The 16,457-nt window shown below is 38.6% G+C and overlaps 1 protein-coding gene across 3 annotated transcripts in view; it reads left to right on the forward strand.

Annotated features, from left to right (window-relative positions):
• SULF2 (sulfatase 2) overlaps positions 1–16,457 on the forward strand; it is a 286,963-nt gene that overhangs the window by 215,131 nt on the left and 55,375 nt on the right. For all 3 annotated transcript variants that reach the window (XM_083358805.1, XM_083358804.1, XM_083358806.1), the window contains 3 exons: positions 6,177–6,328; positions 11,081–11,250; positions 15,178–15,328. In XM_083358805.1, coding sequence (XP_083214931.1) covers positions 6,177–6,328; positions 11,081–11,250; positions 15,178–15,328 — 473 coding nt within the window. The remainder of the gene's footprint in view (positions 1–6,176; positions 6,329–11,080; positions 11,251–15,177; positions 15,329–16,457) is intronic.

A 16,457-nucleotide genomic window follows, 5' to 3' on the forward strand; every position in this document is an offset into this window, starting at 1 on the left:
CAGAGTGGAGATTCTTTTTTTTTACTAATTAGTAGACCTTGTGAACTACAGATTTTATATAAGTCAGGGAGTAAAAAGAAAATAAAAGAGAGCAAAGTCTACAGCAAAATAAATGTCTTCAAACAAACTTGCAGGATTCTGTTAATCTAATCTTACAACAAAGCAGAATTATCTCATCTTGTCATGTTTCCTGTCTGGGGTACTGGGATGGTTGACATCAGTCTTGGAAATCCGGTAGTACAAATCTCCCACCATCCGTCTCAAAAGTGCTTTTTCAAAAGGCAACTGGACTGTTTTTTTCTTGAGGAAGAAGAAGACGTTTTGCTTCTCATCCAAGAAGCTTCATCGGTTCTAACAGTATGGTGGGGGCTATGGAGGGATTAGTTTTGACGAAGGATCGTGTTTCTTTGCAGTCTTAACATTCTCCCTGAGAGCTCTTGAGGCCACTTGAGGTCTTACCTTCTCAAGAGCTCTCAGGGCAAGGGCTAAGACCAGATGGCTGGAAAGAAATAGGTATGAGCCTTCCAATCGCTGCCCTTCCCCCAAAATTCTGTCAGAACTAATCCCTCCATAGCCCCCACTACTGTATACTGCCAGAACTACTACTACTTCCTCCTCAAGAAAAAAACAGTCCAGTTGCCTTTTGAAAAAGCACCTTTGAGATAACTATGACCTGAATGACTGAAAATCTCCTCAGACATCTCTCATTGTCCCTTATACAGCCTGAGAAGTTAGGGAGGTTCCTTTCTGAGTTTCTTTGCTTATGCAGTTGTGGACTATGCCCTGTCTTATCTGATTGTTCTTTGGCAGCATCTCTTCCTCCCACCACCAGCTCCCAAGGTCATTCCCATGTATCATTACACATAATGACAAGGCACATTAGATGTTTGTGTACCTGTTTCTCTGGATAAGAATCAGTATCTTAATCCATTATCCCCTAGATTTCAGGGCAAGAACAGTGCTTCCTTGTTCACTTGCCTACACATTATTGTGGATTGTATTTTGCTCTCTAAATATGAAAAGTGGTCAGATAGCAATCTATCTTGGGAGACCATCTCAGGTTTCGCAGCCTTTTATTGAGTTTAGTTATGTGTGTCTTTGCTTTAATCACAGTTGTTTAGATTTTGTTGTCATTTTGGAAGGACTATGAAGATGACCTAATTAAAGGACATTAATGGTTAAATTCCCCTTCATGGATTACTGCCTTGTCGTGGCGAAGGGGCTTGCGTAATTCAATGAAGCTATGAGCTATGCCGTGCAGGGCCACCCAAGACGGACAGGTCATAGCCGAGAGTTCTGACAAAACTTGATCCACTGGAGAAGGAAATGGCAACCCACTCCAGTATCTTTGCCATGAAAACCCTATGGACAGTACCAAAAGGCAAAACGATATGACGCTGGAAGATGAGCCCCTCAGGTCGGAAGGCGTCCAATATGCTACTGGGGAAGAGCAGAGGGCTAGTACTAGTAGCACCAGAAAGAATGAAGCGACTGGGCCAAAGCCGAAAGGACGCTCAGCTGTGGATGTGTCTGGTGGTGAAAGGAAAGTCTGATGCTGTAAAGATTTTTTCTCCATAGGAAACTGGAATGTAAGATCCATGAATCAAGGAAAGCTGGACGTGGTCAAACAAGAGATGACAAGACTGAACATCGACATCTTAGGTATCAGCGAACTAAAATGGACAGGAATGGGTGAATTTAATTCAGATGACCATCAGGTATACTACTGCGGGCAAGAATCCCTCAGAAGAAATGGAGTAGCCTTCATAGTCAATAAAAGAGTAGGAAAAGCAATACTGGGATACAATCCTCAAAATGACAGAATGATCTCAGTTCGAATCCAAGGCAAACCATTCAATATCACAGTAGTCCAAGTCTATGCCCCAACCACCAATGCTGAAGAGGATGAAATTGACCGGTTCTATGAAACCCTACAGCACCTTATAGAACTAACACCAAAAAATGATGTCCTTTATCATCATGGGGGATTGGAATGCTAAAGTAGGAAGCCAAAAGATAACCGGAATAACAGGCAAGTTTGGCCTTGGAGTACAAAATGAAGCAGGGCACAGGCTGATAGAATTTTGTCAAGAGAATATGATGGTCATAGCAAACACTCTTTTCCAACAACCCAAGAGACGGCTCTACACATGGACATCACCAGACGGTCATCACAGAAATCAGATTGACTATATGCTCTGCAGCCAAAGATGGAGAAGCTCTATACAGTCAGTAAAAACAAGACCAGGAGCTGACTGTGGCTCAGACCATGAGCTTCTTGTTGCAAAGTTTAGGCTTAAACTGAAGAAAGTAGGGAAAAGCACTAGGCCACTTAGGTATGAATTAAATCATATCCCTGTTGAATATACAGTAGAGGTGACAAATAGATTTAAGGAATTAGATCTGATAGACAGAGTGCCTGAAGAACTATGGACAGAGGTTCGCGACATTGTACAACAGGTAGCAACCAAAACCATCCCAAAGAAAAAGAAATGCAAGAAAGCAAAATGGCTGTCTGAGGAAGCTTTGCAAATAGCTGAGGAAAGGAGGGAAGCGAAAGGCAAGGGAGAAAAACATAGATATGCCCAATTGAATGCAGAATTCCAGAGAATAGCTAGAAGAGATAAGAATGCCTTCTTAAATGAACAGTGCAAAGAAATAGAAGAAAACAATAGAATAGGGAGGACCAGAGATCTTTTCAAGAAAATTGGAGAGATGAAGGGAACGTTTAATGCAAAAATGGGCATGATAAAGGACCAAAATGGCAGGGACCTAACAGAGGCAGAAGAGATTAAGAAGAGGTGGCAAAATTACACAGAAGAACTATACAAGAATGAGCTTAACGTCCCAGATAATCACAATGAGGTGGTCACTGACCTCGAGCCAGACATCCTAGAATGTGAAGTGAAGTGGGCCTTAGAAAAGCTGAGCAACAACAAAGCTAGTGGAGGTGACAGTATTCCAGCTGAGCTATTCAAAATCTTAAAAGACAGTGCAGTAAAAGTGCTACACTCAATTTGCCAGCAAATCTGGAAAACTCAACAGTGGCCACAGGATTGGAAAAGATCAGTTTACATCCCAATTCCAAAGAAAGGCAGTGCCAAAGAATGTTCAAACTATCGCACCATTGCACTCATTTCTCATGCTAGTAAAGTCATGCTTAAAATCCTACAAGCTAGACTTCAGCAGTATGTGGATCGAGAACTACCAGAAGTACAGGCAGGATTTCGAAGAGGCAGAGGAACTAGAGATCAAATTGCCAACATACGCTGGATCATGGAGAAAGCTAGGGAGTTCCAGAAAAACATCTACTTCTGCTTCATTGACTATGCTAAAGCCTTTGATTGTGTGGATCATAACAAACTGTGGCAAGTTCTTAAAGAGATGGGAGTACCAGACCATCTTATTTGTCTCTTGAGAAACCTATATGTGGGCCAAGAAGCAACAGTGAGAACTGGACATGGAACCACTGATTGGTTCAAAATTGGGAAAGGAGTCCGGCAAGGCTGTATACTGTCGCCCTGCCTATTTAACTTATATGCAGAGCACATCATGAGAAAGGCAGGGCTAGATAAATCAAAAGTTGGAATTAAGATTGCCGGAAGAAATATCAACAACCTAAGATATGCAGATGATACCACTCTAATGGCAGAAAGTGAAGAAGAACTAAAGAGCCTCTTGTTGCGGGTGAAGAAGGAGAGTGAAAAACTTGGGTTGAAACTTAACATTAAGAAAACCAAGATCATGGCATCTGGCCCTCTCAATTCCTGGCAAATAGATGGGGAAGAAATGGAGGTAGTGACAGATTTTATTTTCCTGGGCTCCAAGATCACTGCAGATGGGGACTCTAGCCAAGAAATTAAAAGACGCTTGCTCCTGGGGAGGAAAGCCATGGCAAATCTAGACAGCACACTAAAAAGCAGAGACATCACCCTGTCAACAAAAGTGCACATAGTCAAGGCTATGGTCTTCCCAGTTGCAATGTATGGCAGTGAAAGTTGGACCATAAGAAAGGCTGAGCACCAAAGAATTGAGGCCTTTGAACTATGGTGCTGGAGAAGACTCCTGCGAATCCCTTGGACTGCAAGGCGATCAAACCGGTCAGTCCTAGAGGAGATCAATCCTGACTGCTCCTTAGAAGGCCAGATCCTGAAGCTAAAACTCAAATACTTTGGCCACCTAATGAGAAGGAAGGACTCATTGGAGAAGAGCCTAATGCTGGGAAAGATCGAGGGCAATAGAAGAAGGGGATGACAGAGAATGAGGTGGCTGGATGGAGTCACTGAAGCAGTAGGCGTAAGCTTAAATGGACTCCAGAAGATGGTAGAGGACAGGAAGGCCTGGAGGAATGTTGTCCATAGGGTCGCGATGGGTCGGACACGACTTAGCAGCTAACAACAACAACAATGGTTAAATTGATGGAACTGGAATGTATTAGTATATCTCTGACTCTGCATGAACCTAGAAGTCAACTATGTAAAATCTATATACCAATCTATGCAAGATGACCCAAAATCATGATGAATGAATGAATGAATGAACCTTTATTGTCAAAGTACAACCATGTATACACTGAGATTGGCTGAGCCTCCCTTCGTGCCCCCACCCCCAATTTACAGTGACACAAACCCTCCATCTTATTACACCATGTGAGCTAATTGCACAACACTCCGGCCTTGCAAGTCAATCATGCATAAAGTTTATAAAATTATTTCCCGTTCAAAATCCTAACAGCCCATGGATAAAAGCTGTTCTTCAGCCTGTTGGTACGGCTGGCTATACTCCTATATCTCCTACACGATGGTAGGAGAGTAAAGAAATACCGTCCAGGGTGTGAGTCATCCCTGAGAATTTTCCTCACTCTTCCAAGGCAGCGAGCCCTGGAGATGTCATCCAGTGGTGTCAGGGGACAGCCCACAATGTCTTGTGCTGTGCTCACCACCCTCTGTAATGCCTTCCTATCCGCGGCTGTCAGACCAGCATACCAAACCACAATACCATACGAGAGGACACTCTCTATAGTAGACCGGTAAAAAAGGGTCATAAGCCGTTGTTCTACCCTGTTCTTCTGCAAGATCCTGAGAAAGTGAAGTCTCTGTTGGGCCTTTCTGGCCACCTGGGTTGTGTTAACTTTCCAGGTCAGATCTTCACAGAGGTAGACTCCCAGAAATTTAAAGGAGGAAACTCTCTCCACACAGTCCTCCCCGATGTAAAGTGGTTCCTCCTTTTTCCTCCAGAAGTCTAGCACCATCTCTTTAGTCTTGCCGATGTTCAGGTGCAAGTTGTTGTTACAACACCATATGGATAGTTTTTGTACCTCCGCCCTGTATGCCTTTCATTAGGCAAAATTAATGCATGTAGAAGCCCACAGTGTGTGACTCCACCTACTCACAGTCACACCACACCACCTTCTTGTAAATCCCCCAAACCAGTGAGATCCTTCTTATTATGATCAGGAACAGCACATTCTCAGTGACTGTATCTAAAATCTGGAAGTCATTTACAAAAGCCAGATTACAGAAATCAGTAAAAATATTCTGCTCTTTCTCTCTCTTTTTTTTATTTGAAGGCCATCAATATGCGTTGCTGCCTCTATCAAAAGGTTGTTTAAATATTTTTATACTTTCTTTAGTATTTTCTATTATTATTATTATATTTTATAAATGAGAACCAATTAAGCCACTGTCAAAAATTGACAGGATCAAAACATTTAAAGTTATGAATAATATATTAGTGACTTTGTAAATTATAATTTGCATAGAGGTTTTTAATAGACATAGCAAAAATACAAACTAAATAAATAATAAAAGGAAAATAAGAAAGAAGTTTAAAAAGTGCAAAAGAAAAAAGAGAAAGTAAAAGAAATAGGCGAAAGAAACAAAGGCTATGATAAAGAAGTGGCTTCCAGTCTTAATAAGTACTGATTGCAACCTAATATAACTTCCCCCTCAACAATAGATTAGTGACTCTCATAAACTTTATTGTATACAGTATTATTGGGACAATATCAATGTGTATTTTATATTCTGTTTTACTCCTATGAAAGTACATATTAACACATCTTTTTCATATTTCATATTTCTGGGTTGTATGAAAAAACACACCTTGCAGATGATATCTGAGACATGTTTTTGTATTGCTTTCTCTTTACCTATCTTGTCATCCTCTGCTTCCAGCTTTCTTTGGGAAATATCTAAATGAATATAATGGTTCCTATGTACCTCCTGGCTGGAAAGAATGGGTTGGATTACTTAAGAACTCTCGTTTTTACAACTACACACTCTGTAGAAATGGAATGAAGGAAAAACACGGATCTGACTACGCTAGGGTAGGTCCTATTGATTTATTTTAATTTCATCCCCTTGACCCTAACTGTGAGATCACCCGAGATACATTATGGATTTAGTCTAATTAAAGTATTTATTTTATAGCTGAGAGGCACGGCTGGTAATATAAACTGTAATCCATAAACCTGCTCTTTAGGCTGTACATTATCATTTTACTTCTAGAGGGATATATGATTTAAAATTTATTTAGTGACAGCAGGCAATTCCTGAGATGGTAAACATTCCAATATGCTTACCAGCTGAGAAATAGATTTGATTGTAGCTTGACTCATACTGTTTTGGCTGGTGTTCTCTACTTTAATTAACATAGAGGGTTATATTGTGTACTGCTGTATGCCTGTAATTCTTTTATTGCAAAATCATTGCTGCCATGGTTGGGAGATGCTGGTGTTGGTCAATTCTAAATCTGTCACTAATCCCTAAATTCAATATTTAGTTACAGGGCTATGAAAATGAGATTTGTTATATAATCTTAATTACAATAATCTTTTGGAATGTAACATTCATATAGTATTGCGTTCTTTTATTATTCATTAAGAGTAGCAAAACAGGAATGGGTATATTCTTGTATGCATATTCAGATTTAATAGAGTGAACAAATCTTAAGTTTCAACCAAGAATGTTAAATTAATAAAGGAGTGCTTTTAAAATCAACTGATTCTCTATCACGTAAAGAGACCTTTTTCTTTTAATAGCAACTCCCTTGGGTGCATCACAAGCTATTTTTAAAACTATCTCTAGTTTCAAAAAAAAAAAAGAATCTGTCTACCTATTTAAAAATCCATCTTCTAATGCAACTCTCTTGTTTCCCAATGTATTATTGAGCTCAATTTAAAGTGCCAATTTTAATATTTAAAAACCTAAGTGGTTTGAGATGATGTTACCTTTTCTTCTGTGTTTCTTTTTGATCTTTAAAATCTTCAGAATCTCTGCTTCATTATTTAGAGCCAATCAAATAAACTGAGGTAGGTTATTACCATATAGAAGAACATTTTTGGATATGGAATAGTCCCCTTTGAGTCGTTTACTTGGCAGTATTCTTGAGGTCTTTTCAGTTCCAAGGCCCTTTACACATTGCATGTAGCCTCAGACTCAATTTGAAAAAAAGGTATGGTTATAAATTTATGCTTTTCATTTTAAGAGCTTCTGTTTGCATTTACTTTGTTGTTTTTTTTTTATTGAAAAGTTTTAAAATACAATTTTCCTTTGAAAAACCCCCCTTCCCCCTCCCTCCTCCCCTCCCTAACTCCCCCCTATCTCCCCCCCTCCCCCTCTCCCTCCTCCCTCCCCTGTCCCCCCCCTTCTACTTCCCCTCCTCCCCCCCTCCCCCCCTCAACTTCCCAGAGCAAGATACAAGGTGTATATCTAAAAAGCAATCATAAACAATCATATACTAACAATTATAAACTCTAAAATCCATCACTCTCTAGCTTATATAGAGTAAGCCAATCCTTAACAATACTAAATATATATAAAAAACTAAAATAAAAGAAAAAAGAAAAAAAAACTAGCATCATTCCCATCTATGTTCTTCCACAATTCACTATTACCTAGACATATTCTCACTTACACACCACAAGCACCTATCCCTATTAACCTCTCTAGCCAAAATAGGCTATAATAGATAATTCTTACACAAATTAACCCGCATTAACCCACAAAACTTTCTTCCTCTTCCTCTGTAGTTAATTGTCCATTAATTCCAAATTGAAAATTCTGTTACCATAGATAACATCCCAAAACTCTTAAAAACCCAACTACCACTTGACTATAAGTATATTGCGGAAGTTCCATAGATTTCTACTAGTCTTATTTTTTAGTCTTTTTTGAGCGTTTTAAGGCAGCACGCGTCACCCTCTGTTGTCTAAGATCATCCAAAAGAGTTGCAGCTTGATCTCCTCCTGTACCCTTCTCGTCCATCTGTCCATCTTCATCCTCTTGACATTCTCCTTCTCCAGATCCCTCTACAGCTTCCAGAAGTGTTGATGGGGTTACTTTTAAAACATTGTTGTAAAAATCATGCGCTTGCTTCACAGTACCCAAACAATACCTTTTGCCATCATACATGAAGCTCAACCCAGCTGGGATCTCCCATCTGAACCTTATATCTCTTTGCTTGAGCTCTTGCACAAGAAATATAAAGTCCTTCCTTCTCTTTAAAATCTTTGGAGGAATTTCTTTTAGAACCAAAACTTCTTGACCAGCAATCACAACTTTAGTATCATAGGCAGCTTGTATAACTTCATCTCTAATTTCCCTTTTTACAAAATAAACCACCACATCTCTAGGCAACTTTCTCTGCTTAGCAATCCACGAATTCACACGAAACACTTTGTCCATGCCTTGTTTTATTTCAGATGCTGGATGGTTCAATACCCCCTCAAGAGCCTCAGAGACCATCTTCTTTAAATCTTCCTTAATATTCTCTTTTAGGCCTCTAATTCTAACAGCAAACTGCATCTGGTAAAATTGAGCCAAACTCTGTTCGCTATCCAATTTGTCTTTTAAATCTTCAATTTCCAATACTTTTGCTTCTAATATAGCATTCTTTTGAGTCAAATCTCCCACTTGATCATCCAGCACCTCCACACATTTAGCTACTTTATGCACTGAAGTCAAAATGTCTACCTTCATCTCTCTAAGTTTCTGTTCCATCCTTTCTTCCATTCTCTGCTCCAATTTCTCCAATTTCTCCTCCATCTGTGCAAATTTAACACCCATTGACTCCAAAATTAACTGAGTATGTTTTTCAAGATCCTTCGATGTCAATACATCAGGAGAATGCAACGCCTGCAGTAATGATTGTTGTTGCACCGGAGAATTTCCAGCACTCCGAAAAGTTCTAGGGGGAGGTTTAGCCGCCATCTTTTACTTACAATTGTGACGCACTTTCACTTTAAGTTTTAAGCAAAGTCCATCAAGCTTGAGAGTAAAACAAAATAATCCTCTTCATCTCTTTATCTTTCCTTCTTGCACTGCTCTGCCTGCTCATTTCCTTTCATAGTCTCTCCTTCAAGCAGGGATGGTCGCAGACGCCTGGCTCTGCTCCATGAAATCCGGAGCAGAGACGCTGGCCAGCTGGGAGCAGCCCAGGCTACGGGGGAGTTCAATCCTTCAGCCGCCCAAGCTCCAAGCTCAGGCGGCCCCGGAGAACTCTACCCCTACCTGGGGGCTCACCCCCTCCTCTTCTCCCGAGGAGGGGGCTTCAATTTCGCCCGAACAGCTGATTGGCGCTGTTTCGGGCGAAAAAACAACAGCTGAGCCGCGGGCAGCCCGGGAGGGCTGTCTCCGTCGCCGCGGAGCCACCAGAAGTCACATTTACTTTGTTGTTATACAATCACATTTAGATTGCTTTCCAGATAGTTTTATATTATGCATCAGTAAATAAATGTTATTAATAAATCTTCTCTGCCTAGTGCCATCTAGATGTGTATGAGAGAGACATTATTAGAATTGTAACCTAACATATCTAGACAATATTGTTAAAGGGTGTTGGAAGCTGGTCAGTGTTGCTCAATGACAGCTGGTCCAAGATTCCAGGAAGGTGTCTTTTCCAAACAGCCATGAGATAACACAATATGAATTGCAGTTTCTTAAATTTAAAAATGGGTTTCAACATTGAACTGTGATCCTTTTCAGTTTTTGTCTTTTCACAATACATCATTAAATTTTAAACTTCTTTTCACTAGATGAGACATACCCAATTCCTGCAACTATTCTTCATATGCTTTAGTCTCTAGCCCACTAATCTTTTTTGCCGTTCTCTGTTCTATTTCCACAATCTCAACAACATTTTTATATTGTGGTGCCCCAAACTGGATGCAATATTCCAGGTGTGACTATATTCCAAGTTTGACTATACTAAGTCTCACAGTTACTGGCAATGAGCCAAGTTTGACCTAGCCATAATAACCTCTAAAGCAGTAGTCAAGCTTTATGTTTACTTTAATCTTTTGAAATGCAGTGTTTTTCTGCAAATCTAAGCACACCTATAATTTTAAACCACAGTTTTATATCCAGAACTCAGATTTAATATTTTTACTAAAGCAGTGAGTTTCACAGCATATGGTCTCCTGTTTTGATAGGTCCTATGAGTGTAACATATTCTCTGTAATTTTAAGGTGACAAGACAGTTGTGTGTTTCCTTGTGTCGTAACAGCTGTGTCAAAGCTGAAAATACCATGGCTATACTTACTTTTCCAGCTTATTCCAACTGTTCTGTTTTCCACAGTCCCTCCCAAACATGGCATAATAATCTGTTTTCTTAGTTTGATCCCTAGTATGCAAGTGAGGTAGAACCAAAATGGTTAAGAACCTGGTGGAAGAACAGATGGTTTTCAAGCAATATAATACATTTTCTCAGAACAATGTACTTAAGAAAATACATTTGACGTAGAGCAGTTACATCTGTGTATTGTACAAGCACTGAAAATAACTATTGATCTTCTCTTTATTCTTAAATGATAATTTTATACTTTTATTTTGCTTCTCTTAAGTTTTACTTAAACTTATATACCACTCCATAGTGCTTTGCAGCACTCTCTGAGTGGTTTATAGAGTCAGCATATTGCCTCCAACAATCTGGGTTGTCATTTTGCCGAAGAATGGAAGGATGGATAGCTTAGTCAATCTGAAGCCCTGTCAGCATCAAACTCCAGACTATGGGCAGAGTTTGACTGCAATACTATATTCTAACCACTGTTGTGATCCTTATCTGCATTTCATCCTTTCAGGACTATCTGACTGACTTGATCACCAATGACAGTATTAGCTTTTTCCGAATTTCAAAGAAGATGTATCCCCATCGGCCAGTTTTGATGGTTCTTAGTCATGCAGCCCCACATGGTCCAGAAGATTCAGCCCCTCACTATTCTCATCTCTTCCCCAATGCTTCCCAACACATGTAAGTAAACAAAAACAATACACATCAATTTTATGTAATTCCAAAATAAAGTAATTAATATTTATTATAAATTAAATACATTTCTGGGAAATAATTAACAGATTATTTGTATCTTGTCATTACTTTATCCTGACTGCAAAAACAGAATAATTCAGTATATTTTTCAACTTTCCAAACTCTGTAATTATTTGCTGTTTGAGTAATGTGTAGTTATGCAAAGTTTCCTTTTTGGTGTGGCAAAAATATTGTCAAGGACTGAAAAATAATTGGAAAAATAGATGCATAGGTTAACAGTAGATAATAGGGTAGGGCTGAGATTTAAATTGTAATATTAAGTATGGTTATCTAGACATCAGGCCTATTGACCACAGACAGACTTGGTTTGCAAATAGATTAACCTACAAACCAACAAATAATAGTTACCCAAATAAAGCTTAAAATGTGCAAATCTGTCTTTAACTGGTTAGGTGTGTTGGATAAACACAGCAATAGAAATTTGCCCCTACTAATTGCATATATTGTTTTTATTTTGTAGATGAGGTACAGCATGTAAGTGTGCGTGTATTATTTGAAAGATATAAATAATGTTTTAATAAAGAGCTACAGATTCAAAATTCCAATAAAGAATTCACTGAAATATTGGAAGAGAGGAAATATGTGAGTCCATATTGAGATGATTTCTTAGAGCATATTGAAGGGTTAACTATTTTGCTGAAAGAAACCAGAGTCTGCATTAGAATATGTAAAGTCATAACTTTAGTATAAAAATAAATCCTCATTTCAATTTCTGCATGAAGTTTTATTTAGATTTCTTGCATTCTCTAAAAATCTTCTTCCACCATAGTTGGATAGTTTTTATAAGACACATAGAGCTGCAGATGTGAACTGTGTAGTTTGGCTGCTTCTCCAAGGTCAGATATAGAGGATTTGTAGAGCAAAGGATTTCTTCCCAATCTTAATCACTTCAAATTTCTGAATGGATTTGAAGTGGTTATTTTTGTTCAAATTCCAAAGCTGGTATACGTTGTGTATTTAGAAATAACATGGACAATTCTTTTAAGCATAAGAGGGTTGCATTTGTAGTACTCAAAGAAGATTGTAGACTTTGGATGGATTAAGCAGCGGGAGGCTTCAGATGAGCCAGGAAATCACAAAGGATATAGGAAAAGGAATTTACCAAGTGTTTTATATTCATTCAGGGCATTACATAGCAACAGTTTCCATAAGCATCAGTATTTTCAAAGCAACGCTGTCATTATCCTGTCTCAATAACATTCTGAAATCAGAGGGAACATTAGCAATGTAAGAGAATAATAAGCAACCTTTTCTCCTTGAAAAAAATAAACCTCTCTTCCTTTTCTCTGAACACTATCTGAATCAGAAAACCTATATCAAAGCATTCCATTCGCTGAAACACCATTAAACAAATTTCTAAGCCCATTCAGGATGCTGGAAAACCAGAGACTAATTTTAACCTATTCTAAACATTTTGCCTATCGCCTCTATTCAAACAAATAAATGCATAAGATATTTGCACGTAATCCTGATATATTAGTAAAGCTCAGGCTGTAAAGATACACAAAAATAGCACCTGGAGTCATAGTCATTACAAGTCTTGACTGCTTCTTTCCAGAAATCTGGGCTTAGAAAAATCGGAAGGCTCAGCATTTATTCCTCTATGTCTTTTTCAGGCATGCCTGCACAAAGCCATAGGGAGTTCACCACGACTGCTTGAAATATTTCTGCTTTAGACTTGATAGCCAGGATAGTCTCCAATATTCCACTGTGCCAGGCACCCCAGCTTCTTTCCAGCTTCCTCTTCCAGATGTACCTGACTTCTTTCTTGCTTTTGTCATTGGGTAGGATGCAAATTTTGCTAATCATTTAGGGAGAATCATTGCATGGAACTTGTGCAAGCTGGAGGTAGTGGAAATTACACAGTTTAAAGGATTAGAACATGGCTTACAAAAGCTTATTCAAGTCTGGCTCATTTTGCAATAAAAAATAAGAATTTAATATAGCTTGTTTTCATGGTAACTACTTATGGAGTCATATTGAAATTCTACTAAATATTCAACTCACAAATATTGTAAAGAGGGTTTGTAAATTGGATCCAAAAGCAGACTGGCACCCAATCCATCTCAAACACCAAAGGTGTCACATACACTGTTCTGTGGGTGCCTAGAATTGCCCTGTGCGGTCTCATTTTCTACCACTGAAGCTGCTAGATACTTTTCAAGGGTAGCCCCATGTAGAATATGTTGCAGTAGTCCAAACATCACTTGCATCCTACTTTCTTACCTCAAGGAGAGCAGAATTATATATTAAAAAACAGGCTTTCTGATTGACCCAGTCCCTCAGTGACAGTAGTAGTCATTCTGTAGGTGCACGTGGGCCTGGGTGTTGGACTCATTTCAAAACCTTTCTGTGGGAAATCAGTTCAGGCCATTGGTTGAAACATACCTGTCCATTGTTATAGAAAGAAGCCTTTCAGAATAGTTTCTCTCTGACTTCCTAGAGTATCAGGAGGACGGAAGGGACAACCGAGGAAGAGTGGCAATATGTTACCATAGCTAATTTCAATAACCTAGCGTTCTAGTGTTCTTTCCTATGGGATTACTCTCCTGATCTGGTCTTTCTCATAGGGATGACACTCGTGAGAGAAAGATAACAAAAAAGGGAACTAATGTCAACAGCATTGCATTGCTACTATTCAAATTCCACTTCTTTTTTCTGTGACATACAATACTTACAAGCACACTGCAAAGGAACAGAGCTTGTCTGGCAACATTGCTTTCATTATTTTGACTAAATAATTTGTCATAATTATAAGGAATCATGTGTGTGGGAGGTGGGCAGCCATATAAATTTGTACAATAAATAAATAAAATTGTAAATTTTTATAGACACCACTGAAGGGAATATCAAGAAGAGGGGGAAGAGATGTTGAAAAAAGGAAGGATGTTTTTCCCGCTTGCCCTCACAAATTACCCCTGAGAGTAATAGAAAATTCAGTAGGAAGATTGTTTCCCACCTCTGCCCAATAGCACAATGGTATTTTTATTTTAATAATAATAATAATAATAATAATAATAATAATAATAATAATAATAATAATAAGAAGAAGAAGAAGAAGAAGAAGAAGAAGAAGAAGAAGAAGAAGAAGAAGAAGAAGAAGAAGAAGAAGTAGTTGGAAGGGACCTTGGAGGTCATCTGGTCCAACCCCCTGCTCAGGCAGGAAACCCTATACCATTTCAGACAAATGGCTGGCCAGTCTCTTCTTAAAAACTTTCAGTGTTGGAGCATTCACCGCTTCTGGAGGCAGGTTGTTCCACTGGTTAATTGTTCTAACTGTCAGGAAGTTTCTCCTTAGTTCTAGGTTGCTTCTCTCCTTGACTAGTTTCCATCCGTTGCTTCTTGTCCTGCTTTCAAGTGCTTTGGAGAATAGCTTGCCTCCCTCTTCTTTGTGGCAACCCCTGAGATATTGGAACACTGCTATCATGTCACCCCTCACCCTTCTCTTCATTAAACTACACATACCCAATTCCAGCAACCGTTCCCTATATGTTTTAGCCTCCAGTCCCCCAATCATCTTTGTTGCTCTTCTCTGTACACTTTCTAGACTCTCGACATCTTTTTTACATATTTATATATCATATTTAATTACCTCCCATCTCCCTCACAGAGTGACTCTAGATGGTGAACAAATAGAAATGAGGAACTTTTTTAGGAATGAATGTCTACAAGGATTTGAAACTAGAGTTTAAAAATTTCAACTGATGCTGAACTGAATCTCCATTCTACATTGAATGTTGACATGGTACTTTTGCAAGACTTTTGCAAGTCACAATGTGTTCTCCAAAATATTTGGAATGGGCGGCATGCTATGTTTATTTTATTGGCTGTTAATTATTTCTGTCTCTCTAGCACACCCAGTTATAATTATGCTCCAAACCCAGACAAACATTGGATAATGAGATATACAGGTCCTATGAAGCCTATTCACATGGAATTCACCAATATGCTACAGCAAAAGCGACTTCAGACACTCATGTCTGTGGATGATTCTATGGAGGCGGTAAGATTTACAATCTCATTCCTCAAATCTTAATTTTAGGCCCTAAGTTCCTCACCATTCAAGAAGCAAGTCAAGCTTTGAGAAACTAATCCAAGGTTTTCACAACTGTAGAAATTCAAATTTCTTCTTTGGGTTTATAAGGTTGCATTGCTCTAGGAGTCTAGGAAGAACAGAGGCACTAAATTATAAAACTGTTACAATAGCAAATATTTCCTAGTATCCATTATAATTGTAGTCAGAGATACATGTAAAAATGGAATAAGAAAAGTAGTCTGCATTAGTGCTCTGAAATTTAATAGCCCTTGATCAGTAGTTCAGTCCTTTTAGATGAAATGGCAGGAAATAAAAGGTGTTTTGATATTGATGTATGTTGAGTAGAGGTTATTCAGCAAACATCTGGAAATATCCCTAAATAACTAAAGCTGGAAGCTAGACTGTTCCTTACAATTATATTCATAGTCACACAGACACAAGTGAAGAGATCCAATCAGCGGAGGCTCTTGAACAGGAGAAAGGGATGCTATTTCTTCTAGTTTCCTGAAATAGTTCTAGAAGAAGCCATTGTGGGGGGAAAGGATGAAGTTTCTTAACTTCCTTGCTCTAGAAATGAGGAAAACTGGTCTTGCACTTCAAAGCCTTTAAATACTTTTTTTCCTAAACAATATGTTAACAATACATAGGAGGTTTTTTTCTGAAGCTCTGTGTAGGAAGACTACAAATGTCTCAAGCAGTGTGTGAATGGGGATACACATTCACTTGTAGGAGTTCTCAAGTCCTCTTGTTGCCAGAGGTGAATTACAAAGAGTTGATCTATTCGCTATTCACTCTCCATTCTGATATGGTTGCCAGCTCCAGTTTTAGCAGAGCCATCTTCAGTTGGAAGCCTTAGTTGGTATCTTCTGTGAAAATTGATGATCTTATTCTCAAGTTTATAAAGCTGCCAGATAAACATGGAGGGAAAAAACAATTTACTGCTGCTTATTTGGCCTTCTTGTAATTTGTTTTAGATTACATATAACACAGGTATTCCATGACAGTGAAGATTAAGATTACATTGAGGCTATTTGCAATTACATTATCACTGATTTGTTCTAGGATGTTATAATCTTTGTTAATACTACTGCATACA

The sequence above is a fragment of the Vipera ursinii genome (assembly GCF_947247035.1).
Source record: "Vipera ursinii genome assembly, chromosome: 3".
Taxonomy (NCBI): Eukaryota; Metazoa; Chordata; class Lepidosauria; order Squamata; family Viperidae; genus Vipera; species Vipera ursinii.